Genomic DNA, 22,228 nt, shown 5'->3' with positions numbered 1-22,228 from the left:
GACTTAACAGGCAGCCTGTGCCCTTCACAAAGCCAGGTTGGGTAGGGGCCAGGGTTTGGAGGTCACCTATGTCTTTATTTATGAAGTCCATAATGGTACATTCCATGGCCTTACAGATGAGGCTGCTCAGGCTTATGGGTCTGTAATTCCCTGGGTCTGTTGCTAGGCCACTTTTGTGGAGGGGAATAACTGTAGATGTTCTCCATTCTGCAGGAACAAACCCTGTAGTTAGGATATGATTGAAAAGGGTACTTAGTGGTGATGCTAGTTTGTTTTAACCTGTTTAGAAGAAAGTCTGGGATGTCATCTGGTTCCATCGAGGCTATGTTCCATGCCTTGGACAGGGCTTTGAGGACTTGCTCTTCAGCTATGTAAGGTGGGGGAGGGGGAGTTTGGGGGAGGGTTTGTTGTAAGTTAGGATGGGATAAGGGAGTGAAATTTTTGCCAAACCTATCTGATTGCAGGTTTGCTAGCTCTGTGGGGTAAGTGTGTATGATATCATTGGCTATCAGTTCTACACATGCTTGGGTCCTACCCTTTAGCTTACGTACATTGCTGAAAAAGGCCTAATGGTTATCCTTTGCAGTACTTGCTAGGTTTCTCTCAAAAAAGCTCTTGGGCAAATTCACAAATTATCTTATTTGCCTATTAAGGCTGAGGGGGGTGCTTTTCCATTGTTGGGTCCTTGTCTTTTTTTCTTGGACAGCAAATTTTTGCATTTATTGTAAAGTTTGTTGATGCTGGAAGTCTGCAATGGCAACTTGATTTTACTTGGGGCTCTGGCTTTGATTCTATATGGTACAGCCAAGTTTATACACTTATGTAAGTGATTGTACGTGATTGTACAGGGCTTTAGCGTAAGCTTTGGAGAAGTTACCACTTTCATCTTGGGGAGGGGCTTGAAATGAATTCATACCTTCAACTAGGAGGGTATAGTCTGTCTTGGTGAAGGTTTTATTCTGATTTCACCCTTTGTGAGTTCTGGTGTTCGTGTCAGTTCGAAGGTGACTGATTTGTGGTCAGTTTTAACTAATGAGGGTCCAATAGTTGCAGTAGTGCACCTGTTTGACATGTTGGTGAAGATCAGATCTAAAATGTTTGTTCCTCTTGTTGGGTATGAACAATTTGCTCCAGGGCATTTGAATTCACAAAGTTAAGGAACTTTTGTGCTAGGGAGTTTGGGCTAGAGTAGGTTTCCCGGCTGATGGAGGGCTAATTGAAATCCCCCATAACCAGTGTGTTTGGGAAAATTTGGATTGTCTTCAGTTTGGTTAAGTAGGGTTCATGGGTGTCGTGACCGATGGAGGGGGATCTGTAACTGGCTAAGACTTGAATGGGGGTCTTACCCACTGTAACCTGGACCTGGAGTGATTGTCTTCAGTTTGGTTAAGTAGGGTTCATGGGTGTCGTGACCGATGGAGGGGGATCTGTAACTGGCTAAGACTTGAATGGGGGTCTTACCCACTGTAACCTGGACCTGGAGTAACTCCATAGAGTTGTCCAGTTTAACTAGACGTGAGGTGAATTTGTCTCTAATATAGATTGAAACACCACCTCCTTTGGTTTTCACATGTTCCTTTTGAGGTCTGAAGGTGTGGAAGACATTGTAGCCTTGCAGGGCTGGGGTACTCTTTGAGGCCATAAAACAGGTTTCTGTGACTGCACAGACATTTACATCTTGTAGTGCCAGAAGTGCTTCCAGGGAGGGCAGTTTTCAGCTTAAGCTCCTATCATTTAGCAGCATGACCCTCATTTTGCTCTGATTGGTTAATTTCACATTGGTAATGTTTTCGAGACCTTGCCTAAAACAGGCGCTATGGGAGGGCCAAGAGCCTTTGCCAGCAGCCAAAAGCCTAGGGGTGCCAGGTGTAAACTGCCTCTAGCAAAGCAGAGAGGTTTGTCGACCATGGCTTCCCAGACAGACAGGAACTGGATCCCCTTGGAAAAACATCAAAAACTAAGCCAGTTACTGAAATCAACCATTTTTTGTTTATGCTGTGGAATCATTCTAAGTGAGGGTAGTATGCTGCTCAAGGCTAGGGACATACCTGCCTGGGACACATACTCAGAGAGCTCGACCATATCTCTCTTCATATACTCCAGTGAGGTATGTCTCAGGTCATTCACACCAACATGAACTATGACAGAATCATAACAGTACTTGTTGCTGAGAGACCAGAGTGCATGCATGATTTGGTGTATCCTGGCACCGGACAGGTAGCCGACCATGACTTTCTCCTTATCCAATCTGTCGAGTGGGACATCCATGTTTCTTACTAGTCTCTGATGACAGGAAGTCTTGGTTTTTGAGTGTTACACCTTACGGGCTTGGGTGAGATACTGGAGTTGCTATGTGTCATGGGTGCTGTGGAGACTGTGTTAACTGTAGCAGACTTGTGTTTTGGAGGTCTCTGGTGTTTTGGTAAGTTTTTTGAACGAACCTCTACGTATGTGCATTTACATGTTTGACACGTATTATGTGTATGAGTAGTTGTATGTGTATGAGTAGTGGTACTATGTGGATATGTAGTGGTGGGTGACTTGACAACTTTCTCCATGTTACTGTTTTGAGTGAGAGAGAGCATGGATTCTAGATTCTGGGTGTAAATACATCTCTTGCACTCTGTACTAGACTGTGTTATTAATAGAGGGCTGTCTGTGTACATGAGGCAATTGCTACACTGCCTCAAGAGACCCAAGTCAAGAAGGTTGGCAGGAGAAACAAGAGTAGTCCAACTGTCCTTAATGATAGGGTGAAGACTGTTGTCACTAGTAGTGGATTTTCAGAGACGATCACAGAGGAGCTTGGCGAATGGATATTTTTGCCTGGGTTTTAAGGGAAAATTTGTTGAATTTAACTGCCTGGCTTTGGAACACAGTTGTGCAGTAGTGAGTAATGCTGCCTGATGTGCAAACAAGCAGAAACTTGCTCAAAACTTGAAAAAGACTCTAACAAAATTCAAAAGGACCAATGAGGATGCTTATTCCAAGCCCTAGACTGGCCTCCCTTTACCAGTCAGGTGCCAATAGGGTTGTCACCTTCCTTCGTGGCGAAAACCGAAGTAAAGCCACACCCCTCGTGTCACCAGTAACACCACCCACCCCACCCCTCTCCTGCCCACATCCCACCCATTTTTGTGACATCACAATGACATCACTCGGTGGGGAATGCCCTCTTTTTCCATTCCTGCTGTGTGCTTTCAGCTGATTTACTATGCTTTTCTGTAAAAAAAGCATAGTAAATTAGCCACTTTACAAACTCTGATAGTCTGTTTCCTTTTTAAAACAGAATATTGGAGTTTGTACAGTGTTTTCCGGACTACCGGAGAATCAGTTTGATTTCTGGATAGTCCGGGAAAAAATGAAGGGGTGGCAACCCTAGGTGCCAACAAAACACAATTCTCTCACAAAAGTACAGGTAGGCCCCTTCCAATCTAAGGTGGCCTGGAAAACATGCTCAGAACAAACAGACCACTGCAAACAGTTCTAGAAGCAGCAAGCCTGTATCTGGACTATACTACAGCTACTAGGTTCCCTAGTTTCAGCGGGAAACACTAGAGAATGTTTAACACGGCAGAAAAAGCATTTAGAACAGCACACAATCAGCTAGGAGGCTCTAAAGAATGATTTAAACCGTTAACAGATCAGTTAATTAAGTACTGCTTGGTGGGAAAACCAGAGCAGGCAGAACAGATAGCTTTGAAACAGTGAAAAAATACCAGTAAATACTTAACAAACAGTGCAAACAACAAGAAAGCGTGCTAAACAGAGAAAACAGCAATAAAGTTAGATTTTACAAGCACAATGCAGCAGACAATTGCAGTAGAACAGTGTAGCTTAGTCTGCAGTAAATAAATGCACTATAAATGTAGGCGTTAGGCAATAAAAAGTGCAGTAAATAGTATAAATAAGCAAATTTTTTTTTGAAGCTGAGAAACCACTAGTCATTTGGTATCTCAGCTTAGAGTTATGGCTGGTAGTCCACCTCAGTTCAGCTTGGTACAAACAAGCAGAAACCTGCTCTGAGTTGTGGCTGGTAGCCCACCTCAGTTCAACTTGGTATGAATAAGCAGAAACCTGTTCAGATGCAGGGCCTAAATACCAAAGCTAAAGCTTGAAAAAAAAAAACCTCTTAACAAAATTCAAAAGGACCAATGACGATGCTAACTCCAGTCCTAGACCATCCTCCCTTTACCAATCAGGTGCCAGTCAAACACAGTTCTCTCACAAAAGTGCAGGTAGGCCCTTTCCAATCCAAGAACGGCCTGGAAAATGTGCTCAGAACAAACAAACCACTACAAACAGTTCCAGAAGCAGCAGGCCTGGATCTGGACTATGCTATAGCTACTAGCTACCCTAGTTTCAGTTGGAAACACTAGAGAATATTTAACACAGCAGAAAATAGACATGGGACACTGAAAAAGTTTAAAACAGTGCAAAATCAACTAGGAAGCTCTAAAGAATGATTTAAACAGTTAACAGATCAGCTAATTAAGAAGTACTTGGTGGCAAAACTAGAGCAGGTAGAACAGATAGCTTTAAAACAGAGAAAAAAATACCAGTAAATATTTAAAAGTGAGAACAACAACAAACTTTCTAAATAGTGGACAAAGCAATAAAAGTGTTGTATGAAACAGCATGAGCCACTCAAATTCTACAAGAACAAGCATTCATTTTGGCAAAAAAGTGAATTCCAGTCCTTTATATTTGATTGTGGGTATGGTCTGTCCTACAAAATCATTAAAAAAGCCCTACTTTAGGGTTGCCAACTTATGTGCATATATGCAGCATTTAATCAAGTTGTACAGTATTGGTAGTGTGACATATTCGAGATCTTTGTGACAGTACCTTTAGGTGCACATTTGTAGAAGTCAGGAACAGTAAACATGTTAAAGAGGCTGGTTTGAGAGGTATTACAACCATGTACATGTAAAAATCGCCTGTAGTTAAACCGAGACCATGCAATAACTAAAACTATCCACTGGTAAGAGTTCAACAACTCCTAGTTGTTATAATTTACATTTTCTTTTTATGCTGATTTTGCTACTGAAAATTTGAAATATGTAGCATGTTATACTGTGTATTTTAGCACTGTATAAGTATATTTTTTGTTTGTTAGTTAATGATGCTTAGAAATTGAATGGAATTCAATATTGTATTTATGTATGTAAATATTATTTTAGATAATAAATGGAGAAATCTATCCACCAACAGTAAATGATGCTGCTATTAACATGACCTATCCTCCTCACATCCCTGATGAGAAACGTTTTGCCATGGGACAGGAAGTTTTTGGCCTTCTTCCAGGGTTGTTGATGTATGCAACAATTTGGCTTCGAGAGCACAACAGAGTATGTGATATCCTGAAAGCAGAACATCCAACCTGGGATGATGAACAGTTGTTTCAGACTGCTAGGCTTATACTGATTGGTAGGCAATGGCATTTGTTATCCATTTTATTTTGATGCATGTCTTTCATGCACAAACATGTTGTTAAGCCTGGTTATTGTAGTTTTCAGCAATTGAGCAGTTATTGTAATCTGTATATGTTCTTTCCTGTGTCTTAAGGTAATCTTTTAATCATTTTTGCTGTAATACGCGTAGGGCTTGACTGTTCCATTATGTACTCATGTGATGCATTTCAGCGTTGTTGATTTCTTTGAATATTGATGTAGCTGGCCGATAATTTATCAGAAATTTTTCAGTACAAACATGATTAATCCATTCTACATAAAGATATATTTATTTTCATTACTGTTAGAAAAGTACTCATTTGATTGCCATGAGGTAATTCAGAGATAATCCTGCACTTTAGCTAATGACATTTTATATTTTATTTCCAACTATCTTCTGTTTGAATATATTTAATTTTTCTGATGGACAGAAAAGTGAATGAGTAGAGAAAGATGCAGGGTCATAATTGGAGAGCTACATGTGTTCTATAAAAGAGGTTAGTTAATGTTTGGAACTTGCAGTGATCATTTTTCTTTTGTAGTTAGTAATATTTAAATGTTCAACTTCTAGCTTTCACTCTTATAAAGTTGATACATCTTTTAAATGAAACTGTAAATATACTTAAAGATGTTAAAGTAGTCACTTGGTGTTTGTTTATTGAAACTATTTTAGATCTATTTCTTACAAGAAGCATTAAGTTCTACATGAAAATAGAAGCCAGATTCAATAAGGTTTGGACTGGAGTAGTGTTTTGGAGGGTCTCCATCAGTCTGCCATAGCACTCTAATTTTAAAGGTCAGCTCCACCCCTTTATATGATATCATACAAAGGAGTGCATTGCACAATGACTGAAACCTTAGAGATACCTGATATGCCAGGAACAGGTAGGGAGATTCAGAAATCTTCACTATTAATGACCCACATTACCTACTGCTGGTACAATCTGAAGACTGCCAAGCCCACATCATAACCACACAGAGGTCAACTAAAGCTGGACATTCTCAGTGCATGTACATATTGGCCATAATACTGCATTTATAAATGGGAAAACTCTGTCATGCTTGGATTATCAGGCATGATCTACAGTACTGGTAGTTGGCAAGCTCTGATGCTGCTCTGCTGAAACTGTTAAGTTTTCTAAGAAAAGAAAATAATTTTGAGTTGTGCACTGTATTTGAAAGGGATGACCTGTGAAATGATAGTACAGTACATTTGTGCAGACCTCCCCAGCCAATAACTAACAGTATGCCAGCCTTAGCACAAACCTCACCTGCAACTGGCTATTCATCATGCAATGCCTGCAGTACCAGTTGTGACGTATAGGTAGGTAGAGTATTCCTTTGTAGTACCAGTAGTGACATTCAGGTGCATAGAGTACTCCTTTGCAGTACCAGTTGTGACATTTAAATGGGTAGAGTATGCCTCCTGTCACACACCCTCAAGGAACATCATGTGATACTCCAGTACCTAAATGTTTTACATTGGCATTCAATGCCAATATAACATTTCTGAGTACTGTGGTGTTACAAATATGAGGAGCATTTAAGACTCATGACCAGATCTCCGTGATCCCTCATTGGTCTAGTCAGCATGAAGAATTGCAGAGGCCTTATTTTAGACTTGGAGACTGCATAAGTGATAATTGTATCATGCCACCTTCAAGTGTAAATGTTTTTGGAATCCCACTACAGTTCAGGAGACTCGCATGTTACAGATGAAGTTATCAACAGGTACTGGAGAGCGGAGTTATTGTTTCAGAGAACATTCTCATGAAAAGCAATCTCCTCTACCCAGGACAATGAAGGCTAGCTAATACTGATGGAAAGACAACTCTGGTTCTCAGTACTGTTCCTTTATGGGGTTTCATTGTCATTGCATGATCCTGAGTAATAACTCAATTTGTCATTTAGTATAGCTGCTAAAGCCATTTATGAATTCTAGTAGTTTTGCTTGGTTATTAGAATATTGTCCTCCATTTTAACCAAATCAGCCTGTTAGCAACTTGTGAAGAAAGTGCCATTTTGATGAGGATCCATTATTTGACAACTATTTTATCTCTGTAAATGCCAGTTTATTTTCTATTCAACTCCACAGTCTAAAAATCCTCTTCAGGACTGAGGTATTTCCAGAACTCACACTTTTTTTCTTTTTTCTTTGATTCAGTTACCACAAAACTGATGATTTCGAACAGTCTTGTCATGTTGTGAGATGGACATAACAGGTTTCTTTGTTTATATTCTGTTTTTAGTTTGTTACGATTCGCATACAAAATCAATAATACCAAAAGGAACACACTAATAATAATTAAAGTATCATCTTTAATAAAGTCTTGTGGCATTTCAAGAGTATGCCTGCTGTCTTCACTTTGTCATAAGGAGAATTTAAGCTATATGTTTGGTGATTAAGGAGCAGTTCTCCCAGTAGGATCTATGGTGATAGACTTTAGCTTCCCAGTTCTTAGCCATACTGCTTTGATTTCTTGCACCTGAGGTTACAGGTTACTTTGGAAGGCATTGATTGCAGTGAGTGAGTTAAAGAAAGTCAGCAACTAGTGATAGTAGTGTAAAAGATGGAAACTGATTTAATGAACACTGAAGAAAAAAATGCATACAAATGATAATAGAGACTATAGCCAGCCACCACAGCAATGTTCCAGTAACAGTGAAACTGCAAGTTTTTGAAAGTCCAGGAGATATAGTTTAGAAGGTGTGAAGTTGGGAGTGTGACACATATTTGATCTCTTATGTGGATATATTAGAAGTGATACTAAAACCCAATATTGTGCCCATTCAGCAACAAGGGATGGATACATTGGGTGGGCAAGTAGAATCTGTGCAGCAAATGGTTGCATTGAAGGATATGGCTCAAAAGAAGAACTTGAGACTGATTGGCATGTTGGAAGGAGAAGGGGATTCAGATTCAGTCATTTTTATAAAAAATTAAGATGGCATTCTGGACAAGGGTTATGGAATTATTGGACTTGGAAGGTGATGAGATTGCCAGTATCAGTATCAGAGAAGGCATGTGATAAACCTTGAGTATTTTTGGTACAATTTATGTCTACAGATGAAAAGGAAGAGGTGCTATGGCAGTTATGACAAGCACTAAAAACGTGAACAGTAGCATCTCAAATGTTACATGTGGATCATGGTTTGCCAGATGTAACATTTCAACAGCAGTTCATGGGAGCAGATATAAAGTGTAATAAACATAGGTTCAAATTTCAGAAATACAGGCCCAATTGTAGACCTTTTGCGTTGTAGATTTATTCACTAGAGGATGTCTTGATGTTTATAAAGACCAAATAATATACTTCCAGTCGAGCCATGATAACTTGAAATACCAAAGATGAAGAGCTCAGAAATTAAAAATATTTCTGTATCTATAAGGAATCCTGCTTGGTAATAATACCTGTTTGTTAACTAGATAGGCCCACTGGACCTATTATCCATTTTCAGAGGCAACCCAAGAACAATGTCTGGTTACGTGACTTGCTGAAGGTCATATAGTGGGTAAATGAGGAAGGAGGAAATGAAATGCTGTACCAAAGGAACTACAGCCCATAGTTAGTCATTTGCACCATCTGTTTCATTCCATCATGCAGTTGTGCATATGTAACCCTTATGCCTCCTAAACACCATTTAGAAAACCCACGGCAAAGGCAAGAGAACTCCTAGGCTAATTTGCTTTGGTAAATGATAAAGCATATGTTCCCTAAAACATCCACCACTGCACTTGAGATGGATGAGTGAACAGCTCAGTGTGTTGATGTATCTAACCAAAATCCAGTACTGGCCAGTATTTTGGATCTATTAGTAAACTCTCTATCTCTCTCGATCTTCCAACATAACAAGCAACCTCAGGTCCAAGAAAATCATGGCAAGGTTGTCAAGCGAACTGTACAGATGAAGTCTGTCAACATGGCTCAGCTGGGAGAATTGCCGAACTAGATCACAAGGTTTCTGTTTTGCTGGAGTTTACACAAACCTCTCATGACTAAGTGATAGATCAAGAGTATCAGAGGCTGCTGCATTAATATCAGAGTACTAGGGCTGCAAGAAGGAACACAACAGTGAGATCAGGTCCATTTTCTAACAGCCTGACTACTCACAATTTTAGGTGTTAATCTGGTAGCATGGGTCTGTTGCTGTTGTCACTGTAAATGGATAAGCAAGGCTGGTGTTTATCTGATCAGCAAAAAGAAAATTGATTTGGGCTGTGGTGGCCAAAAAGGGGATTATTTATGTTAAAACGAAAAGTAGGTTAGACAACGAGTATTCAAAATAAACTGGAAAAGGGGAAACTGTGGCTTCCTGTGCTTAGAGTGCTTATGTACATCACTTTTTTACCCCTACTGCATGTGGTTGGATGGTGGCTGTATGTTTTTCGACATTAGAAGAGGCTATAGAACTCCCACAAGAAAGGAGTCTTTTCTAACATAAAGAAGGTATGGGGACGGAAGTTCAGGGAAAGAGAGAGAAAGAAAAGAGTAAAGGAGTAGCCATTTCCCCTGGGATAAACAAGAGCAGGGGAGTGACAAAGACAACTAGTACTTTGGGTTTAGCCCCCCCCCCCCATGTGAAAAAAGGTTGCTGCCCGGAAAAATTCCACATGCCTTTCTATGGTGCCTGCTGTGGAACTTTGGCCAAACTATAAATACTTTTTCTTACGCTGACTGCTATATAAATGTGGGTCTCACACTAAAGTTGATCCATATGTAATAATATATTTGAGATGAAGTGTCTTATCCATTTGCTATGAAGAAGACAAGTAGATAGCTGGCTTGGATCTCTAAAGGTGGAGGCATCAACTGATGGAAAAGTTAATACTCTTGTAAGACTGGACTGTTTATTTAATATGTGCTGTGTTAAGCCATGTATAGCTGATACAAAGGAGAAACATTAATTACAGGGGCTGTTTCCTTTAGTTTTTCAATCCAGCAATGGATGTTAATTTGTATATCAGTTTGGAAATTGTTCTCTGTTCAGAAGGTTTTTCAGAGAAATGTATAAGGTAACCAGGATTACTAACAGCTAACTATTAGTTCTGAAGGCCCTTTTCATTATTAAAAAATGTATTGTGCATAGTTTCCATGTTATGTTATGTTATGGGATATGCACAGATCATTTTTCTGTATATTACAGGATACAATGGGACTGGTCAAGGTCTGTATCAGCAAGATGGCTGGACTTATCTGTTTATTTGATTCAGCTCTATGTTATAGATTGCTGAATATGCTGCTCTCTTATAACAGTGTTCATATACAGGTCTGCTTGACTGTTTTTGACTAATTTATTATATCTTAGTAACAACCCATGTTTGGGTGTGGGTATCACAGGATTTAGACAGAGTTGATATGGTTTGATCACAAGGGGGAAGCCTGAGTGATTAAACAAAGCTCACCGTGGGTAACTCCTTTGATACCCACACCCACTCGTGGGTTATTGCTGTTATACAGTGACATTCTTTAAGAAAGAAATTGGTTATCTTTCTTAAAGGAAGTCTTTGTATAACAGCAAGTTAGTGTCCCACTGTGATTTTTCGGTTGTGGAGGAGGTAAAGGATGTACAAACCATGTGCTCAGCATGTGTACGCTGACATCTCAGTTGTACCTTTCAGAATGTACTAAACATGCTCAGCATATGTACGCTGACATCTCAGTTATACCTTTCAAGATGTACTAAACATATGCTCAGGATGTGTATGCTGACAACTCAGTTATACCTTTCAGGATGTACTAAACATGTGCTCAGCATGTGTACGCTGATATCTCAGTTATACCTTTCAGTTTGCACTAAGCATGTGCTCATCATGTGTACGCTGACATCTCAGTTATACCTTTCAGGATGTACTAAGCATGTGCTCATCATGTGTACACTGACATCTCAGTTATACCTTTCAGGATGTACTAAGCATGTGCTCATCATGTGTATGCTGACATCTCAGTTATCCCTTTCAGGATGTACTAAACATGTGCTCATCATGTGTATGCTGACATCTCAGTTATACCTTTCAGGATGTGCTAAACATGTGCTCATCATGTGTATGCTGACATCTCAGATGTTCATTGTGTTTCACTGTTGCAGTCATTACACTTGGGTTATCCTGCTGGCAGGCTACCCACAGTCTGCCTGAATTCCAAAGTCCTGGTCTGGTGTCTGTTGCTGTCGCCTCTTCCCTGATGGTGCGCCAGGGGTATAAAAGATGCAGCCGACGCCATTTTCTCCAGTCTTTCTTGCCGCGCGGTGCCCAAAGCAAAAGCAGTTCGCAAGTGCCGGTTGGCCGACTCCTGAGATTTTCAAACCGAATTTCAGATCCGAAGTCTTCATTAAAGCTAAGTACCCCGTTGGTGAAACTTTTTTCTTGCTCCAGACCAATGTCAGAAAAAGTTAACAATTGTATTTCTTGTGGGAAGCAAATACCTTATAAGAATTTTCATTCTTACTGTATTCCTTGCCTAGGCCCTATCCACGACGTTGCTAGCTGTCAGGTTTGTGCTAAATTTAACCAAAACACTATTAAGCTTTGGTACGATTTTGCCTTTCATTACTTTGGCCGAAGATTTAATTATATAATGCCGTCAGAACAGCCGATGACTGGAGTTTATAAAAAACGCAAGGAAGAGGAAAAGGACAGGCATCCGAGGTCCAAAACCGATGACGAGGCCTCCGCTAGGCCAGTCGCCGTTTCTCAGTGAGGTGCTTTCACAGCCCCTGACACCTGCTACCTCAAAGCCACAGGCTGCTTCTGACTCCCACGTGGAGCTGACTCAGCCTCTGGATACTCAAGGTATTGGACACTCGGAAACTATTCCCTCAGATGGGTCCGGAGCTGCTGAGCAGGCATTGGCTTCTGAGGGTGTTTTCAGACCTATACAGTTATATGTCAAGCAAACTTCAGCTTCAAAGGCAAAGACTAAAACAGCTCTAAAGACAAAGAAACAAGTACAGCATTCTCCTGGACAGACTTCCATGCCTAAGAAACAGATGCTTAAAATGTCCGAAGACCTAATTACTTTGTTCAGGGGTTCCCATCCCCCTCCTGATAAGAGGCCTAGGCAAGAGACAGAATATGATTCTTCTGATCAGGTTTCCATTTCCTCTGACTCCACCTCTGAACAGGGATACTCTCTTCCTCCCTATGGGGATTCTGATGCTGAAGAATCTATTCCTTCAGCCTCTCCTCCTGAGGATTATTCTTTTGGGGAAACCCTGCATACCATGAGGGAGCATTTTCACTGGGAGAGCCAAGATTACTCAGAATCTAAGAAAAGGCTCAGAAACTTTCTTTTACTACCTCAGCACAGACCTCTTGCTATTCCACCTGTTCTAGACATTGTAGATGATGTATTTTTAGAGTCCGGCCTGTCTCCTGACTCTTTACCCCCTGCACCTGTTAAGCCAGACAGATACTACAGGGTTCCAGACTCTCATACATTTCTATATAAAAACCCTGCTGCTGACCCAGAAACTATATCTCAGGGTCCCAAATGGGTCAAGGCTTCCACTGCAAAAAAACCTGTCCCCTCTGATAGGGATTCTAGGGCACTGGACAGATGGAGGAAAAAAGTTTACACCTCTGCTACTTTAGCTGTAAGGGCTTTAAACTGCCAGTTTCTCATGCTTAAATATTAGCAATACTTAATGTCACTGCTAAAACAGAAAATGCTGACAAATTCTGAATGTTCTGATAACAAGGAAATGCAGGATTTATTGCATGCAGCTGAACAAGTGGGAAAGCATACTTTGCAATGTGGTTTTGTTTCACTGGAGGCCTCTTGCAGGGCCACTGTCACGGGTACTGTCATTAGAAGGCATGCTTGGTTAAAGGAACAGAATCTGCCTGATCATGTTAAAGCAAAATTATTGGATGCTCCATTACAGCATGATACTTTCTTTGGTGTTAAGGCAGAAGAGGTGTTGAAGAAAATGGAAGATAAAGCAAAATCTATGCAGACAGTTAAGGATTTCTTACAGGTACAGCCACCCAGATTTAGCAGGAACTGGCCTAAGAATTGGTCCTTTCCCATGTCAGACAGGCCACAAAGAGGCAGATACAGATGCCCTAGAGGCAGATCCCAGCTCCAAAGCTCATATAGGCCTAAACAATGGGGTGCTTCTACCTCCAAAAGCGGAGAAGACAAATCACAGCCATACAGGAAACAGTCCCAATGACATTCCTCTGCCAATGCCAAACACTTATCTTTTGGCAGAACCCTTAGGGGGAAAACTAGCACTTTTTCACAAAATTGGCACATGATCACCCAGGTCAAATGGGTCTTGAATATAGTGTCTCAGGGCTACAGGTTCCACTTTCACACCCTTCCAAAGACAAAAGGTATGCCAGACCTGCCACACAATCAATAGGCAGAGGCACAAAAGCAAGTTTCATCCCTCATGGACATGAGGGCTATTCAGCGAGTACCACAGCAAGAGCAGGGACAAGGATTTTACTCAAGACTTTTCTTGGTACCCAGAAAGGACAAAGCCTGGAGACCAATACTGGACCTTTCTATTCTAAACACTTTTCTGCACGTTCCAAAATTCAAAATGTTGACTCTGCAGCAGCTTCTGCCCATGCTGGGCAACAAGGCTTGGCTTGTAACTTTGGACCTCAAAGAGGCATACCTGCATGTCCCAATCAGACAATCTTGCAGAAGATACCTCAGATTCATAGCTGGCTGAATGCACTACCAATTCTCTGCACTACCCTTTGGCTTATCTACTGCACCCAGAGTCTTCGCAAAATGCCTGGCACCAGTAATTGCATTTTGCAGACAAAGAGGAATACAAATATATCCTTACTTGGATGACTGCCTTATTCAAGCAGAGAACAAGGACATTCTACTGAAGCATATGGCATTTGTAAAAAGATTACTAATTTGCCTAGGGTACACAGTGAACGAAAAGAAATCAAAACTGGTGCCCTCTCAAGAGATAATATCCCTGGGTGCAAGCTTAAATACAACTGCCCAGATGGCTTATCTCATGCTAGACAAACAAAGGCAACTGACTTCTTACTTCGAAATGATGGCAACAAAGACCCAGTTATTTGCAAGAAAAATTCTGCAGGCTTTGGGCTTCATGGCATCCTGCTTTCTGCTAATTCCATATGCAAAACTGCATATGAGGAAATTACAATGGTATCTAAAAAGTGTTTGGACTCAACATTGTCACAGCCTGGAAACATTAATTACCCTCATTCCCTGCCTGCAACAGGAGTTTCGATGGTGGGCACAGGCCTGTCACCACAACAAGGGACAGCCATTCACTTTACCCACAGCCAGGCAGACACTAACAACAGATGCATCAGATTATGCCTGGGGGCCCACATGGCAGGAATATGTATTCAGGGCACATGGCCTGTAAGCCAAATGCATCTTCATATCAATCAAAAAGAGATGCTAGCTGTACAGAATGCCCTGACAGCCTTCAAGGATCTACTTCATCCAGGACAACTGCTGATAAAGACGGACAATACTACAGTCATGTGGTACATAAACAAGCAAGGAGGCACACATTCCTACCCCCTCTGCAGACAAGCCATGACTTTGTGGAACACAGCATTGACTTATCAAGTACACCTGCAAGCACAATTCCTGCCAGGACAGACAAATACTCTGGCAGACGATCTAAGCAGAAACCTCATGGATCCTCATGAGTGGAAACTAGATCCACAAATCTTCAGCATGATAACAGGGAAATGGGGATGCCCAGACATAGATCTATTTGCCTCCTCTCACAACTGCCAGCTACAGAGATTCTGCACACGGACTTATCACAAACAAGCTTGGAAAGTGGAGACCCTATCATTCAGCTGGAAAACCCTTACAGTATATGCTTTTCCTCCACTGCCTCTCCTCCCCAAGGTACTCCTAAAGGTCAGACAAGAGAAGCCAAAAATTATACTGATTGCCCCAGACTGGCCACGCCAGCACTGGTACCCAATCCTAAAGAGCTTGTCTCAAGACCCAGCCTGGACATTACCTCAAATGTCTCATTTGCTGACCCAACTAAACAATCAAATCCTGCACAGCCAACTCAGAACCCTAAATCTGGCTGCATGGCAGATAATGTAACCATTCAGAACACACCTCTCTCTAAAGCAGTTATGGATGTTATTTTGGAGGCCAGGAGGCTCAGCACCAGAAAATCTCAGCACCAGAAAATCTTATGGGGAAAAATGGAAGGGATTCTGTGTTTGGAACCAGGCACAAGGAATGGACACGCTTGTACCAAACATTCCTCAGACTTTACAATACCCAACTGAAATGCTGAACAAAGGCCTATCCTTCTCATCAATTAAGATCCATGCCTCTGCCATTTCAGCTCATTACAATACGGACCCACCTATTTTTTCACATCCACTGCTAAGGCAGTATCTCAGAGGGGCCAAAAACATAAGACCTCCAAGGAGAGCTCCAATACCTGCATGGGAACTCAATTTTGTCTTGGAAAAGCTCACACTGCCTCCTTCTGAGCCAGCCAATACAGCTGAGATAAAATATTTATCATGGAAAACAGCTCTGTTCCTAGAAATAACTTCAGCAAGAAGAGTCTTAGAGTTACAGGAACTAATGGCTGTGGAACCTTTTATTATTTTCCATCTGGACAGGGTGTCTCTCAGGACAAACCCAACATTTATGGCCAAGGTAGTGTCCAATGGGGATCTTAACCAAACCATTCATTTGCCTACCTTTTATCCAAACCCACAGAATAAGGGGGAGAGACTTCTGCATTTTTTGGACATGCACAGACAGCTACGCTTTTACTTGGACAAAACTAAAGCTTTCAGAAAGACTGAGCAACTCTTAGTGGCATATGCTGCAGGATCGCAAGGAAAAGCTATTTCAAAGCAGACTATTTCAAAATGGATAGGCCATTGCATTCATTTCTGCTATTCACAACATGGCAGATCAGTGCCCAAGGGCATTAGGCCACATTCAACCAGAGCAGCAGCCACTTCAGCAGCCTTCCTCAGAAGAGTACCAGCCAAGGACATTTTGGAGGCTGCAACTTGGACTTCAGTGCACACTTTTACAAAGCACTACCACTTACCTCTTTACTCTAAATCCAGAGCAGGCTTTATCACTGCAGTTCTGCAGGGCCTCATAGCCACTCCTAATTATATTTAGGCCCAGCCACCCAACCTCAGTTTTGGGATTCAACCCAAGTGTAATGACTGAAACAGTGAAACACGATGAACATAGTACAGTTGTGTACCTACCATAAATGTAGATGTTCGAGTGTATTCACTGTTGCAGTCCAGGTTACCCTCCCACCATCCCCCTTTCATTACCGGGACTTATCTGTACTTCTCTATTCTATACAACCTATGTGGTGTATTTGCTTGTAGATGAAGGTAATGTTTATGTTAGTGCATGCTTTTTTATGAGCAGAATTTTTAGCCTACCTTTTTGGCGGCACCTGACATCTAGGGCAAGAAAAACTGAAGAAAATGGTGTCGGCTGCATCTTTTATAGCCCTGGTGCACTGACGTCAGGGAAGAGGCGACAGCAACCGATGCCGGACCAGGACTTTGGAATTCAGGCCGACTGCGGGTAGCCTGCCAGCAGGATAACCCAAGTGTAATGACTGCAACAGTGAATACACTCGAACATCTACACTTATGGTAGGTACACAACTGTACTTTATACCTTTCAGGATATACTAAGCATGTGCTTATCATGTGCATGCTGACAGCTCAGTTATACCTTTCAGGCTGTACTAAACATGTGCTCATCATGTGTATGCTGACATCTCAGTTATACCTTTCAGGATGTACTAAACATGCTCAGCATGTGTACGCTGACATCTCAGTTATACCTTTCAGGATGTACTAAACATATGCTCAGGATGTGTATGCTGATAGCTCAGTTATACCTTTCAGGTAGTACTAAATATGTGCTCAGTATGTGTACGCTGACGTCTCAGTTATACATTTCAGGATGTACTAAGCATGGGCTCATCATGTGTACGCTGACATCTCAGTTATACCTTTCAGGATGTACTAAGCATGTGCTCATGTGTACACTGACATCTCAGTTATACCTTTCAGGATGTAATAAACATGTGCTCAGCATGTGTGCGCTGACATCTCAGTTGTACCTTTCAGGATGTACTAAACGTGCTCAGCATGTGTATGCTGACATCTCAGTTATACCTTTCAGGATGTACTAAACATGTGCTCATGTGTACACTGACAACTCAGTTATACCTTTCAGGATGTACTAAACAAGTGCTCATTATGTGTATGCTGACATCTCCGTTATACCTTTCAGGATGTACTAAACGTGCCTATCATGTGTACACTGACATCTCAGTTATACCTTTCAGGATGTACTAAATATGTGCTCAGCATGTGTAAGCTGACATCTCAGTTGTACCTTTCAGGATGTAGTAAACGTGCTCAGCATGTGTAAGCTGACATCTCATTTATACCTTTCAGGATGTACTAAGCATGTGCTCATCATGCGTATGCTGACAGCTCAGTTATCCCTTTCAGGCTGTACTAAACATCTGCTCATCATGTGTATGCTGACATCTCAGTTATACCTTTCAGGATGTACTAAACATGTGCTCATCATGTGTACGCTGACATCTCAGTTATACCTTTCAGGATGTACTAAACATGTGTTCAGCATCTGTGCACTGACATCTCAGTTGTACCTTTCAGGATGTACTAAACGTGCTCAGCATGTGTACACTGACATCTTAGTTATACCTTTCAGGATGTACTAAACATGTGCTCAGCATGTGTATGCTGACATCTCAGTTATACCTTTCAGGTTGTACTAAACATGTGCTCATGTGTACACTGACAACTCAATTATACCTTTCAGGATTTACTAAACATGTGCTCATGTGTACGCTGATATCTCAGTTATACCTTTCAGGATGTACTAAACATGCTCATCATGTATACACTGACATCTCAGTTATACCTTTCAGGATGTACTAAACGTGCTCAGCATCTGTGCGCTGACATCTCAGTTGTACCTTTCAGGATGTACTAAACGTGCTCAGCATGTGTATGCTGACACCTCTGTTATACCTTTCCAGATGTACTAAGCATATGCTCAGGATGTGTATGCTGATAGCTCAGTTATACCTTTCAGGATGTACTAAATATGTGCTCAACATGTGTACGCTGACATCTCAGTTATACCTTTCAAGATGTACTAAGCATGTGCTCATCATGTGTACACTGACATCTCAGTTATACCTTTCAGGATGTACTAAGCATGTACTCATCATGTGTATGCTGACAGCTCAGTTATCCCTTTCAGTTTCTGTTTGTTTTGCTTTATGCATGATTTGTTGTAACCAGTAGCTGTAGTATTTATTTATTTATGTATTTATTTATTTATTTATTTATGTATTTATTTATTTGATTTGGCACAGCTACTCACTAATTAACATTACAGTTGCTATTGTTCTCAGTTAAAAAGTCTTATTTAAGAGGTGTGCAAACTCTTAAATCGAAGAGTTTTAACACCATAAAAGAGTATACTAGAAGTCTGTTTCCAGAAAGTCAATGGCATTGACACTGGTGTGCTTTTTTTCTTTTTTGTCTCCCTTTAGAAGAGTGAAGCTGATTTTTGCATTTGTACTTCTTTCCATGGGGAACACCAGATGTATGGGCACACTAGGTGATCTGTCCAATCACTGTGTTCATTTTTGAATATTTAGTATATTGTATTGTATAATTGCTAAAACACCAATGCTGCTACTGTCTGGTAATGTATCACAACAGATGCTGACACAAGCTGTGCATGAGAAACTTGGGTGATGAAGATTAGCAAGTATTATGAGTTGATTAGAATGGATGCATTGCCAAAGGAAGATTAATTTACAATATTTGGGTTATCAATTTGTTTATTACCAATAGTGAATATTTAATGCTTCCCTGTAATGACAGTCAAATTCCAGAAATTCTGTTGATGCAGGGGTGGGTCTTAACTTTTTTAATATGTTAATCTAGTTGCGAAGTTCTGAGAAAACTGCAACTTAAGATAGCATGACGTCCCGTCTAGTTCTGTATAATTTTTTTCATAGAATATCTCCATAAGGTCAATAAATCATTACATATTTCTTTAGCTCTGTAGCTAATGATGGAGTTAGTGCTAGGTTGTTGACCTGTCCATTAAGGAATATTTATGCTCCTTATCTGATCCCAAGCTGTTTTATGCTGTTAAGGACACTATAGATATGGGAGTTGTAGCTGTGCTACCTTATATATAGTTGGACAGGTTGCTACATTTAGTGACTGTTGCTCAAACTGTTAGACATTTGCTTTTTGTAGTGTTTCTGTAATGTAGATTATTCTTGATGCGATCCATGCATTGCTGTTTTAGTGTGTATGAAGTGGCAGTGGTATATCTTACACTTGGCTGGGATTGCATCCTTTCATCTTTTTATTATCTAGTGGGTCAGACAGTTAAGGCAAGTTCACTACTAACTAACAAGTGGGAGATCTGGAAGTCCAGTACACCTGACCCATTATAATGTATTGTGACAGAGTGTTATGTGATTTTCAGATGTACTTCATTAACTCAGACACCAACAGTTCGAGTTCCACCAACTCACTGTCAGTCGCTCATGTCACAGGATACTCACAGTCAGCAACAATTCTAAAGTGTTTTGTGCAGGGGTACACACCACCCCTGCAATATTCCAACATGGGAGCTCTGCCCCATCACCCTGAGACTATAAGTATACTGCATCTGAGGTTGCACAGACTTGTAGAAAGTATATTTTCACACACAGTCTGTGTATTTGAGTGCCTCACACTGAATACAGGCTAACATTCAGCTCTGAACATATGAGCCATGAGCAGCTGAACTGTGAATAAGTGAAATATAACAGTGATTTCTTTATATGATGGTAAAAGCCGTAAGTGAAAACATTAAAGGGTTATACTCATCAGTAAAATGGCTGAAGTGGTTTGCATGTTTGAGGCGTGCAGCCCTGATGTAGATGCTGTTCAAAAGATATATCTGTTCCACACAGAGCATGACACGGATGTGGATGCCATTTTGGGTTATGATCCACACACTCTTGTGAACATATTTTGTCTCAACCCTTCTGCTTAGACAAGCAGCACAAAGAATTTAGATGTTGGATTTCTTCTGTATCCATGTTGAGGTTTGGCAGGATTGATTTTGAAGATTTCTAGCTGCATAATCACATTTGAATACATTTACCTTGCTATGGGTACCAGAGAAGCTAGGAAAATGTTTGATTGCATGCAGGATCATATTTCTGGATATCTACTGTTAATGGAGGTACTTAACCTTTTAATTTTGTATTCCAACACTATATCTTATGTCCCCTTTCACTATATGGTTCATTCAAAATGGTTGACAGTGTGGACAGCTGAAATGAGCCTATATGACCTGAGTGAGGTTTCAAGTTTGGTTAGTGGAGGATTTACATACTATTTGCCACATTGTGGTATATCCAGAATATTATGTTGGATTTAAGATTCCCAAAAACTGCTTGAGTTGTTCTCTTCCCTCTATTTGATACACTGTCCCATTTCAGATCATGAAAGTCTGGAATTAGAATTTTTACTTCTGGAACTGGAAACCTCAAGACTATGGCATCTGCCCTCCTCTTGTATAAGAAGTCCTGAATTTAAGAAACTTTTAAAGTCTATTTTTCAGAAATGTTGTCAAGTCCAGAACAATGGCTGTGTCTTAAAAATGTTTTTATGTACATAACAATTCATATTATTCAACTCAATTTTTGTAGGTTGCCTACAAAATGTTTATTTATGGACATCTGTGCTTATGGCCCAGTGGGTTATAATGTGTGAGATCATACTTGTGTTTATGGCAAACTGGATGAATATCAACATGTCCTTCATGGATGCATCTGCAGTCATAACAACTGGGTTGTCCTGTCGTCAGGCAGCCCTTTTCCAAAGTCCGGGTCCGGCTCGCTGATGTCGCACTTCACCCGGCGTCATCTCTGCTGGTCTTGGTATAAAGGCACCACCCGACGCCATTTTCTTCAGTCTTTCTTGCCGCGTGGTGCCCGAAGCAGAAGCTGTTCGCAAGTGCCGGTCGGTCAGATCCAGAGATTACTACTACCGAATACTCCTTGAAGACTTCTAAAGCTAAGTACCCGTTGGGGACTCTTTCTTGCCTCAGCCGATGTCAGAAAAAGTCAATAACTGTTTAACTTGTGGGAAACAAATACCTCATAAAGATTTCCACTCTTACTGTTTGCCTTGTTTAGGCCCAGACCACGGCGTAGCAGCCTGTTGCCTGTGCTTCTTTCAACCGGCTTAGGCGTCGGTCGGAGTTGCTGAACAGTTTTTCGGCTCTGAATTTGCGTACATTATGCCGTCGGATCCTCCGACTACCCAAATTGTTAAAACGCAAAGAAAAGACCGACACTCGCGGTCCGTGGTTTTGGCGAAACCATGGTTAAGCAAACCACGAGTGCCTCGGTTTCGGCGAAACCGAGAAAACTGATCAGAGTACAGCGAATCAATGACTACTACTGAGGTTCCGGTTACCTTACTTGAATCGGCCTCAGAAATTTTACCTACTACAGTGGTTACTAGTGCCTTATCAGACACCATCCCTTTGGATGTCTCTACCCCAGCACGTGGTGCTGCTAGGCCTCCTGCAGCCATGTCTATTAAGGCCTTGCCAGGGCTAAAGCAGCCAAATCTACTAAGTCAGTGCCTGTTAAACCCCCTCAACCAGGCCCACTTCTAGTTCACAAATGCTTACTCTGGCAGAAGATTTAATATCCTTAAT

At 41.1% G+C, this 22,228-nt stretch overlaps 1 protein-coding gene across 1 annotated transcript in view; it reads left to right on the top strand.

The window, feature by feature from the left end:
• The window catches only part of PTGS1 (prostaglandin-endoperoxide synthase 1), a 944,136-nt gene that overhangs the window by 726,128 nt on the left and 195,780 nt on the right, over positions 1 to 22,228 (top strand). Inside the window, exon 8 of the mRNA XM_044058285.1 lies at positions 5,184 to 5,430. Coding sequence (XP_043914220.1) covers positions 5,184 to 5,430 — 247 coding nt within the window. The remainder of the gene's footprint in view (positions 1 to 5,183; positions 5,431 to 22,228) is intronic.

This window comes from Protopterus annectens, chromosome 16.part0 (genome assembly GCF_019279795.1).
Source record: "Protopterus annectens isolate FY-2018-M chromosome 16.part0, PAN1.0, whole genome shotgun sequence".
Lineage (NCBI taxonomy): Eukaryota > Metazoa > Chordata > Ceratodontiformes > Protopteridae > Protopterus > Protopterus annectens.
The sequence above is the reverse complement of the archived record's forward strand: the minus strand, read 5'-3'. Positions and strand labels throughout refer to the sequence as shown.